The sequence below is a fragment of the Copadichromis virginalis genome, linkage group LG7 (genome assembly GCF_057382275.1).
Source record: "Copadichromis virginalis isolate Kocher_CV1m ecotype Utaka linkage group LG7, C_Virginalis_male_GT1.1, whole genome shotgun sequence".
Lineage (NCBI taxonomy): Eukaryota > Metazoa > Chordata > Actinopteri > Cichliformes > Cichlidae > Copadichromis > Copadichromis virginalis.
This window is the reverse complement of record NC_140624.1, coordinates 36,970,062-36,982,769: the sequence shown is the minus strand read 5'-3', so window position 1 is coordinate 36,982,769 and position 12,708 is coordinate 36,970,062. Positions and strand designations below refer to the sequence as shown.

The 12,708-nt window shown below is 39.3% G+C and overlaps 1 protein-coding gene across 2 annotated transcripts in view; it reads right to left on the bottom strand.

Moving 5' to 3' along the window:
* lrrtm4l1 (leucine rich repeat transmembrane neuronal 4 like 1) overlaps nt 1-12,119 on the bottom strand; it is a 65,700-nt gene extending 53,581 nt beyond the window's left edge. The window contains exon 1 of one of the 2 annotated variants that reach the window (XR_014921382.1): nt 11,406-12,119. Coding sequence is in view for 1 of the 2 variants with exons in the window: in XM_085463259.1 (XP_085319385.1) it covers nt 11,406-11,409 (4 nt within the window). In the remaining variant the exon portion in view is untranslated. The remainder of the gene's footprint in view (nt 1-11,405) is intronic. The other variant, XM_085463259.1, reaches the window with a different exon arrangement.
* Between the last annotated feature and the right edge of the window lie 589 nt (nt 12,120-12,708).

Below are 12,708 nucleotides of genomic sequence, written 5' to 3'. Positions count from 1 at the left end.
TGAGAAATACTGATCCCAATATGAGGCTTTAGTCTAGAAATAAAAGAGTATAATACATTCTAATCTGTATTTTTGCATAACCTAAAGCTTCAGGTAACACGATTTCTCCCAGTCCTACTTCCTGTGCATCCTTTTTTAACCTGACACTTCTGTTCTGACACAGCATCTAAGAATTTTAAAGTGTATGATGTGTGATTGAGCTTAGGCAAGCAAAACTGTATGGTACTACAGCATGTGTGATATATTACACTATTGAGTGTGTTCACTCAGATTTAAGGCACATAAAATTAAAAATACTTCCAGAGGACAGAAGAACGTGACATATTACCAGTCACGGGGCCTATCATGCAATTGTGATTAATTGGACACAGTGGCATTACAATATTGAAATGAAGTACCTTTTACACACTTAAAACCCATTATTTTACGGCCATTAATTTGAAAATTGGAGTCAGCTGTAATTTCAACTCGCACCGAAAGCATGAAGCAGTATAAAACAGCTGATTTATGATAAAAGCTTATTTTACTACTACTGGAGCTGCACATACGTGCATACAGACAAGCAGCCAGTCCTACATACACAATACACTGCATATGGTGAGCAAAATATATGTAAAAGTGGAGCTTAATAGCAGTAATAGAAAAATACAGCTTAAATGGGGCAGCATCCATTAAAATTTTAAATGAAATGAGCAGTCAATTCTGTGAGCTCAGTTATTCTGTCTGGATTTGTGGGAGACGTAGTAACTGAGGTCTATTGAGTCCACGACCTACTCAAGCATAGCAGTTAAATGGGGAAATGAAGACAGACAGAGCTGCTCTTGCTGGAACCTTCACTAGGAAAAGAGGCATAGAGTTGTGTGCAAACAGAAAAGAAGTGCAACCACTGCAGCAAAGAATTAGCCAAATGTTAATTAACTTTTATGTCATTAACTTGATAAATAAGGGTGAAGACTGATGAGTGTTCCACGTAGACCCCATTTGTGCATCCACTCTGTACAGTTGTTTGAGGGTATGCTTTGACATTCTGCCCAGCAGATGCAAAGTGTCATCTGAAAGGCTTCTTTGCCTTGAGATCTTCTCCATTTCTACTTTTCTGCTGAACCGGAATTTCATATATAATAACAATGAAATCTGTTATTATGAAATATAGTCACATCTTAAAAGTGAACTTACTTCTAGTGGCCATGTGAACAAGTGCGTATAAAAAAGGAAAGATAAATTAAACATCTTGGTAACTTAACAAAAGCAGTATGCATTCAGGATTTTAAAGTTATGCACGTTAACCCAAAACAAAAGTAAGGTACATTTGCACCGCCCTTCACAAATGTAGAATTGGACAGGGAACAGATCAAAGTGCTCTTCAGTGCACTTAAAGAACTCTTGCATCAGTTGCTTCAAACAGGGGAAAAAAGTGGCTGATATGATGTTCAGTTGGTGGGTTGGTTGGCTATTTGTCAAGGAAATTGCAGAGAATTCAACCGTTTTGGGAGCATGACTGAATAATTTTGGTTGATAATCTGTTGCTTATACTACTCTACGCATTGTTAATTTATAAAAGGTACGTGCATTCAGGAAAGCTTAGCAGTTCTTGTCATGAAATTTAAAAAAAGAAACCTGTTGCTGCATGGTTTTGTGTGTGTTTATGCCTCTTTAAATATGACAATACAAAATCTGTAATTTGCCAATAGGCACGCCTATAGATTAACTCTTTAAGACCTAATTTTGTAATCAGGATTTTCTAAATCTAAAGAAACTGAAGTCACTTGTTGGCAACCAAAGAACACAGAACACACGGCAGTCAAAATAACTGCTGTCAGCATCAAGAAGGCAGGTCCCAAGTGAAACTTTTCTCAATTTTGGGGTGAGCAATTAAAGTTAATCAACATATATCAGGGTTACCTAAGCAACTGGAGCCTGTAGTGACATTTCAGGCAACCAAAGGCCAACACGCCTCCTGTGTGAATGCCCCTTAAGCATATAATATTCCAGATCAATAGGATGAGTAACATAATTCCTTGTTTATGCATTTATTATTTATCCACAACTAACTGTAACAAACATCAATACCTATTTATAAATCCTGTGCAGAGGTGCTGAAAGTAAAGACTAACGATGGATATGCTGCTTCCACTGAGAATTCTTGGTTGTGACGGGCAGACAGTAAAACCAGAGATCACTGATGCAGGAATCAGTTTGTAGACCTAAATGAAAGAGCTAATATTAACCTGCAGTTAAAGACAGCAAATTCATGGCTTAGTCAAAGAATGTCAGGAAAAGGACTTTTCTTTAGCTAGCTACAGTGAAGAACGAGCCTGTGGGTCTAAGGGACTGCTGCAGGGGAAAGCAGAATGTAAATGTAACTGAAACCCCACGGAAAATAAAGACATTTGGATAAAGTTGCCAGTAAAGTATGGCAGGGAAAGTGGTGGTGCGACAGAAAGTTAACATCTCTGGATGTCTGTCTGACAGATAGAAGCAGGGGAGGAGAGGGGAAATAATGTCTGTGTGTGTCAGAAAGAATACCACAGTATCGCAGCTGGAATGGAGAAAGACTGGGTGTGATCTGTATTGTTTTAATTTGAGTATGTGCAAACAATTACTGAAAATTAACTTCAGGTTTTTCAAATTTGATAGAGCTTTAAATCTATGAGCCAGAGTGTGTGAAACATCATGTCTAAAGGTACGTGTTGCCTAGCAATGTGAGGATTTGCATTACATTTTAAAAACGGAACAAAAATTAGATGAACACAAAATGTTAATTAGTTAAATGGTTTAAAGCAAGTGGCCATGACCTACCCATGAACTTACTTCTTTAAAAATAAATGAATCTTGTTTATGTTTCCATGAGCTAAAACTAAAGGGTTAAGGTAATCTTAAATTATTTTATTTTCCATCAGAAAAACCAAAACAAAACATTTTCAATTTTCTTGAAAATAATTTGCCAGACCACATCAGGTAATTTGGCAATCATGTTTCAAAAAGGAAATGAATTAATTCTTTCACTTGTTGTTCTTTTTTGGAGGTGTCGACCAATTAAATAATCATTACTACAGTTTAGACTGGCGCTCTAACCGATGTCATTTAAACGAAGGAGCCCAGCAAATAAAAACATGACGACTAAAGTGATGTCTCACACAAGTCACAACCTAATGTAGAGTATTTGTACACACCACATTCTTAATTTGCAAAGAGGAAGACCTTTAAAAGGGCTAATTGGTAATTTTGAATGTCAACATTTTTATACCACCAGGTTTTCATGCCCATGAAAGCTGCCCGCTTTCGAAAAAGCCAGCCTTAATGAGAAGAGTTGGATGGAAGTGCTCTTAGCCATGTGACTTTTTAAAGTGAGCTTCAGCCAGCCTATTCTGGTCTGGTGCCTACAGTTTTCTCTCAGCCATACTGTTGGCCTGATATTGGTGTGACTTTGAGCCACATGAATATCCATAAATACACATCTGTTTATGCATGTGTGAGTAGCCTATGTGTTTCTGAATATCACAGACTATCACAAAAATGACATATTGAAAACTGAGAATAATAGATGGAAATCTGTGGTACTTAAGAGATGTCAGAGTACTGTTTAACGTCCCCATTAAAACTTTAATTATCTGGTGGTTGCAATGTTTTGATCTGACATGACGTGTCTTACGAAGATCCATGAAAGACAGGAAGCTGCAGGAGTGTAATTAAAGTTATCAAACAGCGGACAGTTTTTATTATACCTTGATATCTGCTATTTTATCTAGCTATTGTACTCTTTATCTTTTCTAGTCTAGTGGAAGAAGTTTAATTCCTTGGTTGAAAAGATACACAAAATTTTAAGTGCAATTTCTTCACAAATAACAATGCACAATATAAAGTAATAAGCACGTTTCACTCCAAAAAAAAAATTTCATATTATTTCCTTTGGCCTTTGGTGCTACTTATCCATCTACATTGCGTTGGTGCAATTAGTCCAGTTTGGAAATACTAGCTGTACAACTGTCTGTCTTCTTTTAACTATACAGGAACTAACTGAATTTGGTCTTCCAAAAAAATAAACACAAAACTTCCCTTCAAGTAATCATTACATAGAAATCCAAAAATCAGCCAGTTTATGAGACACAATGTACCGTAATTGTCGAGCTATAAGCCGCTACTTTTTGCACAAGCTTTGAACCCTGCGGCTTTTAGTCAGGTGCGGCTTTTCTATAGATTGTCCATGATTTTTGTCATATCGTAAGACGATTTGTTTTGTTTGTTCCGCTGTTGTACGGCACTACGTTGCCTGGCGGAAGGATCGGGGTTCAAGAGTGGTATGTTGGTCACATGTCCATCCGCCAGGCAACGTAGTGCCGTACAAGTAGCGCGAAAAACAAACTTCAAAGTAGCGCTACGCGTTCAGCGGGAGGCGTGGATGATGAGCGGCGATAAACTTGCGAAAAGCAAGTTATGCTCAACTCTACCGGTGGATTCTGACAGCGTGGAAAAGTGTGCAAACATCCACGATCACCAACGGATTTCGAAGGGCTGGACTGCTGCATGATGGAGAGGAGGACACCGCCACGGCCCTTCAGAGGGTGTTCGACTCCGACACTGACAATGACAATGAGGATTATCTTTGGTTTTGAAAGTGACAACGAAGGAAAGAAGCTGAGAGTGGATGACGAAGCCATCCTGAGCCTGTTCGTTTCCGACACTGGAGAAGAGGACTTTGGTGGTTTTAGTGCGCAGGAAGATGGTGGTGAATGACTGACTTTTCTTCTTGTTAAAGCCGTGTCTCTGCACCTGAGCCTAAAAGGTAGTCTGAATCTATTTTTCTGGTGTGCTGTAGGTTACTGTTATGTACTACATTTGTTACTCATTTATGAAGCACAGCACATGTGCAAATATGTACCCATAACTTGTTTTTCAAAATATTAATAAAAGGGGTGTGTCTCCAAACAGCCATCTCTTTCCTGACAATTCGCTTTGTGCATATTCTCTTACATATGATAAGTCAATATTGAAACACCTGCGGCTTTTAGTCAGGTGCGGCTAATGTATGTACAAAACAGGATTTTCCCCTGATTTTAGCTTGTGCGGCTAATATTCAGGTGCGCTTTGTAGTCCGGGAAATACGGTAACCACTTGATGATCTGCACCTTGTCATATTGTAATATTAAATGGCTGAATATTTCTATTGGTTGGCAGATACTGTTTGTCAGAAAGACAGAAAAAGTCACTATGTAAGATTGCTTGGAGTAACTAGGTCATGACTTCTGCAATGAGATATTGCTGCTGAGTTTTTTTTAAATGTATTTTTTGGCACACTGCACATCACAAGGTCAGTGCCATTTAGTTTGTTTATGTTTAAAAGAAAGAAGACATCTTCATACAGTGGATACATCCAAAATAGGGCAACTCACACCAAAACAATCTTGATGGATAAAGAGATTTACGGGCCAGAAATTTTTTTACATAAATTTGATTTTGGGATGAACTGTCCCATTATTATGATGGAATTTACTGTTCTGGTTGGGGTGGATCTGCCTTTTATTTACCTACCTATATAATTTTTAAGAATCAGCATTTAGACACAAAGATTTTTCTTTAAAGTCCAGGCAGCATCAAACTGCATGAGGCAGACAGGCTGCTTCTCAAACTGTTCCACCCAATAAATCAGCCATATCACAAAGTCTTCCATCTTTACACCCACAGCGCTTTCCATCTCAGGCTGTCAGTGACAGCTGAAACTCTTCACAGCCCCATAACATCGTACATATCAAGAACTTTACTGCTCCTGCCTTTCCTATGGGCCTACACACTCACACACACATGCACAGCTTATTGGTTTATAAATCGGTGCAGAGAGCCAGAGAGCTCTGCAGATCAATATAAGTGCTGATGTCAAAAGATCAGCACAAACTGAACCGTTTAAGCTAGCCACTGCAAAGCGCGTCTGCTGTAAATGTTGAGGAATTAACAACAGAGATGATGTTAATGCATAAGTGTGTGTCCAAATGCGTGCGCGTGTGAGTGGTGGCATGCTGGTAATCAGCAAAGGTCGAAAGCATTGCAGGCTACTTTCATCCAAAATTGTGGCAAGACACATTTATGTTTAATCAGAATTCAACACTTTGTGCCAGTGATTAGTCAGTCCCAATGTGCATTATAATCAGTTTAATGATTTCTGTTGCTCATGCTGTAACCAGCTCATTTTACTTTGAGAAAGCTATATTGCATTAGATATCTGAACTCTGGATCGTGGATTCTGCCTTCATTATTTTAACTGCTTCTTACATTTTCTTTTTAACTGGCTCCAGTGAAAACCAAAGGAAAAAAAAAAAGTGGGGTAGCATAGATAGTTGAAGACAAGGTGCATTTTCTTTTTCCAAAATGCTTTTGCTAACCTGAAAAATCAAGACTCCTGGCAGAAATTCATCAGAATAAAGCACCCAATGCACAAATTGCTCTGAATAAAACATATCCAAGGCACAAAACTGGCATAAATATTATCTGAACAGTTTCTTCTTCTCTTCATGTGTCTTCACACACATGAAGATGAGCATACACAGGGATGCTGTGGTAGTCAGAATAAATGACAGTGTTGGTCATTACTTTTCATTATTTTAAAGCCCCTGGAAATCTAATTTCTAAGTCAGCCTCTTACAGGTCATATGAGCGATGGGCTACTACATAAATTAACACTTTCTCTGCCAAAGTTAGAACCACTGCAGGTTCTTACACATAACAAATTGTCATCATGTGCACAGGTCTGGAGTGTGGGGGACATTACTGGAATAAAGTGATGTCATGTACTTCCATGCAGGGAGTGCAACATAGTCATGAGTTGCATTTTACAACTGAATTCATCGTCTGCCTAATGCATAATAGTTGCGGCCAGTTTAAGAAGATACGCCATTAGTCAGCGACACAGGTTTCATCCAGATTTTTGTTTAGGATTTGGGCAACGAAATTTCTTTGGTTAAGCTTAGAGAAAAACTGTGCTTTTAGTCAGCTGAAGCAAACACCTCTGTCAAGTCACTGTAACCTTAACGACTCTCTTTGAGTGTCTAAATATAACCATAAAAAGTTGAATGAAGTTGAAGATTGCAGGCACTGCCACCGGATAATGTGATGGAAAATTGGATTGTGGGGAGAGAAAAAAAATGAACACAGTCAAGACATTTTCAATAACAATATTGTTATGATTTGTCTAACATATTAACTAGAAACCATTACTTATAGTATCAAGATATATATTATACTTCAATACAATAGGAAGTATAGAACACAGTCTTCAATAATTAAAATTGATGACAAACACATGGATGCTCAGCAGCCACGACACTAGGTACACCTGTTCAACTGTTTGTAAGGTGCATAACTAATCAGAGAATCACATGGCAGCAACTCTATTTAGGCATCTAGACATGGTTGAGATGACCTGCTGAAGTTCACACTCAGCACCACAATGAGGAATAAAGTTGATTTAAGTGACCTTGAAAGTGGCATGGTTGTTAGTGCCAGATGGGCTGGTCTGAGTATTTGAGAAACTGCAGGTCTGCTGGGATTTTTCCACACAACCATATCAACAGTTTACAGAGAATGATCAGAAAAAGAGAAAATATCCAGTGAGAGGCAGTTCTCTGGGTGAAAATGCCTTGTTGATGCCAGAGGTCAGAGGAAAATGGCCAGACTGCTCTGAGCCGATGGGAAGGCAACAGTAACTGAAATAACCACTCATTACAACCAAGATGTGCAGAAGAGCATTTCCGAATTCACAACATGTTGGACGCTGAAGCAGATGGGCTACACAGCAACAGAAGACCATAACAAGTACCACTCCTGTCATTTCAACTGGCTCACAAAAGCTGGAAAATTAGAGAATTTGAAAAACATTTCCTGGTCTGACTAGCCTTGATTTCCTGCTGCTTGCATCGTTAGCCTCGAAGATCACACTGAGTTCACTGTACTGCTTGACAGTACATTTATCATATTCAACTTCTGACAGAAAATAAGTATTTAAGCGAAAATTTAACCTTATATCATCACATCTAACTATCAAGCATAAAGAACCTTTAAGCTTGACAGAAATGTTGTTTTTATTTCTCAACTCACTATGTTTAAAGTTTTCTGACAAGTGACCTCTTGTGGCCACATGAATAATGACTGTGGTAACTGAGTAAGAGGTGTTCGATGATGTCATTGGCGGTTTCTTTTAACCAAAACCCAAATCTCTTTCCTATTTACCAAGTGATTTTAGTTGCAGAATTGTAGCAGACCAGAATAATTTTGGATAATTAATTATCTTTTCTGTTGCTCAGGCTGGTGGACTTGCAAAGAAAGCAAATCAAGCCAAAATATTAAGAAGCCTGCATAATCAAATGTAAAACCATGACAACCAAATTCAGGCCGTGATGCACCTCAGTGGCATAAAACGTTATCATATGCCTCTAGCTGCAGAATCTTTTTCTTCTCCAAGCTCAGCTCCCACTTCTTACTGCCAGACTTTGTTCTCAGTTTTGTGTGTCTGCCCATATTTCACCGTATCAGTTCAATGTGCAGGACACATTGTTTGGGAAAGCCATTCACAGCTGAAGTCATTGCAGGATTTCAAGAAAAGGAAAAAAAATTGGAAAAGGCATTGCTTTTCAAAATAGCCCAACAGTCTGCACAACAACAGGGACAAAAACCCTTCAAATCAATGACCTGGAGGTACACTGAAAGAATCTGCTATATTATGACAGTTTGATGGCACGAGTGGGAAGCAGTACAGAACATATTACTAAACCTCAGCAAAAAAAAATGACTAATGGGGACTTTCAGTCATTCTCAGAATAAGGAAAGATTCCTCACAAAGAGAATAATTCTTAGTGGTGGCTTCAGCAGGTTTTAAAGTAGCTAGAGCTACAACTGTTTAGATTGTTCAAAGTCAGACTTTTTTGTCTCGATGTTTTCTATAAAGTAGAGACAGGGTTTTGTAAAAGTCATAAAGTCGTGCAAAGTCTAAAGGAAACTGCAACAAGTTCTGTTATAGTTTTAATCCATAGGGCAGAGAGACCTTGTCTTTTACATAAACGTATTTACTATATTTGATCTGATTAAAACTTGGCAGTATTACTGGCAACATGAATTTAAGAAGCTGAGGAAAAAAGTAGACTGCAGGAGCTGCAGAAAAGTGGATGGTTTACTGCCAAGAGCAACCTATAAACAACAGTAGATCTCCTAATTATCTGCACTATTATAAGCCTTAAAATGTGAAATTTAAAAAAAATAAAAAAAGCTGTGCACACAGGTGACTTCTTTTTTCTTTTCTTTTTTCTTTGTTTTCAAAGACATTCAGTTGAGGCTTTTCAAGAGTGCTCCGTGGACTAATTAGCGTCTCAGTCTGCTTGAGGAAACTGACGGATTATTGAATATAAGGGACGTTATTTCAGTCTAACGGCTCTGTTGCTCTTGTCTGCTCAGTTCTGCTACAGTAGATGAGTGTGTACGGACAGACTGGTGAACACAGAGATGCCGTGTCACAGAAACTCTTGCATCACTCTTGGAGCTGAAAATGTAGCTTCCTTGTGTCATTTATTGTTGTGGGATGAATACAAGTTTCACTGCTTGGGCCATGGAGCGGGGAGTTCACATCCATCGCTGTTTAGCTGTCAGTGAAATTGCACACTGATAAATTACGCACTGTAAAAATATTACTTGATTGTTTGTTACCAGTTTTGAACATGAAATGGTCAAAAAGAAAAATGTGAGATGTGACATTTTATTGCATTTCTATTTTTTTTTTTTTAAATCAATGCAAATTGAATGCATTGAAGCTGAGTCAGTCTTGCAAAACAGGCACAGTGAAGAAAGTTGTTATGGGAATTATTCACAGTTAGACCAAGCTATTAATTGATTAATGAGAGGACAATTGAGCAATCTTCTGTTGATGCTAAACTGTTCAGCTGCTAGTTTTCTGTATATGATATTAAGATAATGCCAAGTTTTATTGTTGAATTCACAAAGAAAACTTCAGCCCTGCCAACAGCATAAACTTCCCCTAATTAATCAGCCCCTGAATGAGGGAAAACAAGGTGATGGGTGCGACTGGGATGTAAGAGAGCGCTTTAGTGAGAAGTGTGGATATCCTAACAAATGCAGCCACTTATTCTGGGTTATAGTAATTGTGATGACATAATTAAAATGTGCTCATTAGCAGCACTAAGCTCCTCATTACTTGGGAAAATGCCACAATTCTGCACAGATGTGTAGGCACCATGCTTTCCTTGGGCCTGTTTCAGCTTTTCATTAGATTTAGTAATAGAAAAATAAAAACAAAGAAAAGGCGCATAAATCCAACAGAAAATCAAGTCAAACAAAAAGAGTGGCTGCAGTGTTAGGAAGAGTTAGGAAAAAAGAAAACAACTCATATAGGTTTCAGTGCACCACATGCTCTGGTCCAATGGTGCGTGTACGCGCTCGTGCATGCCTGGATATGAATAATAGTCTTTCACTGAGCTATTCAACAACAAAAGTTGCACTGAAAGGAAAGGACATGAAACATGAGGTTTTCTGTTTGAGCAGCTCCAGACTGCTTGAAAGTGACAGCGTCATTTCATCGCATATTCAGTGACAATCCCAAACACCCACAACTTGTTTGAGGACCAAGTATATGTAAAAAAAAAAAAGAAAAAAAAAAAAGAAAAAAAAAGTGCTGGAGCTGCAGAACACGAAGAATCCCCTGAAACACTGAAGAGAAGTGTGGGTTTGTAAGGCTGAGGAGTGAATTTAGCTTTGGAGCACCCACAGTCAGTAAAATGGAGGAGGTGATAGGCAGTGTGGGATGAGATTGTAGGTACCCAGAGCTGTCAGGAGAAGAGGGGCAGTCAAAACATGTCAGTGCTTAGAAAGGAGAAACAAGAGGGGGTATGAGGTGGAAGCCAAAGAAAACAGGCACATCTCACCACCATTTTTTTTTTTTTTTTTTTTTTGCCCGTTTCAGGTCAGGTTCAGATTGGGTGAACAAACTTGCCATTGCAGCATAAAAATCAAGGACAATTAATGAGCTGTTCAGCTTCAGCTCGTGTTGCAATGTCTCGTCGACTGATTCAGATTAGGGCTACATCACTTCCACACCAACAAGGTGACAGTAGTCTTCTCTGTCTCCTCGCCTTGATATTCACAAGCATGAACTCTCCCGTCTGTTTCTTCCTTCCTTTCTCCCCTCTCCTCAAATTCCCAAATAGAAAACGAAAGCCTCTTTTTTTCAAGTACTCACACAGATTCTGAGCGAATAGGACAAAAGTAGTCGCCTGCTCTTAAATAAAGGAGATGCCAGCTTGCTGCGCATTAATATGCCACAGAAGACTTGGGGATTTTTTTCCCCCTAAACGTCTACACATTCACAAAGGGCGGGAATCGTTTTAAAACGACACAGTTCTCCACTTACTTACCCATATTGTCTCATCGGTCCGTTCCCTCCGTAGTGCTATCCACCGCACAGATCACGACTTCTTCTCTCTTGTCTTTCCAGTACCTGGAGAGCCGAGGAGCTCTTTTCGCCCCTTACGCCACGGGTGACTCACCTGCCTTCATTCTGAAAAAACTGTCTCTTGATTATAAAAAAGCTTTTAAAGTTTGCGCACATGCTTCCTCACACGAAGCAACTTTCCAGACCTGTCGCGAATAGCCGTGTCATTAAGCCCTAAGTTGGAAGCCAAACGCCTGGCTCTACAGGGTTCTTTTACCCTGATAGACCCTTGGTCTCGGAGCAGGTATCTTTAGAAAAAAAACGAAAAAAACAAACAAAACTGCAACCAAAAAAACAAAACAGTCACGCTGCAAAAGTTAAGAGGTTAAAACGAGCATTTACCACTGGGATCGCTTGCAATGAACGGCTGTGCGCCAGGTGTCCTCTGCGCAATCGTCCAGCGGAGCAGCAGAGGCGCTAGGCACGGAGCACAAGCAAGCACGGGCACTGTCGGGGGCTCCTGTGCAGTGCTTTGGCGAGGTTTGCGTGTGCGCGCACGGCCGCGCGAGGGAACGTGTGTTCGCGCATGTGGGAGAAAGAAAAAGAGAGAGAGGGAGAACACGTTCGACGCAGCATTCAACAGCTGCAGGCATATTTTTGGTCATATATGAAATTTTTATTTTCTTTTGTTCTTTTTTTTTTTTTCTTTAGGTTCGCCTGCTTCTTCCACCGCCACCACAAATCAGCGGAGGAGCCGCCCCCCATTTAACATGCTTTTCCAAGTCTATTATGCAGGTGTGGAGGATATGCTGAGGGCTATATGTGGTCGTCATTATATCATGAGTGGGTAGCCTGCCTGATCCCACCTCGTGTTGCATAATTATTGCAGATAGATCGACGGGAAACCTGTTAGAGCGGGGAAACTGTTGGACAGGGTGTCGGGCTAATTAAAAATAGAGGAATAAAACATTGAAACATATCCAGATATTTCTCTGTAGGATGGCATGACACTACTGCTGAGAAACCAGAGAGATAGTGGTTGTTTAAGTTTTGCGTAATTGTAAAAAATTACATTCTGATATGGCATTCCTCTCTTACATTGACGATACCAGTTTATAATGATTTCAAATGTTTGATTTGGTGCTTCCTTTTTTGACTCACTTTACATTCTGACTAATCCCTGGGATGGTGTTAAGTCACCCAAACGGTACTTCCTTTATTTTAGATGATTCAGACACAGAGTTAAAAAAGGAAGATCAATTATAAAAATGTGCCCATTATGAAAT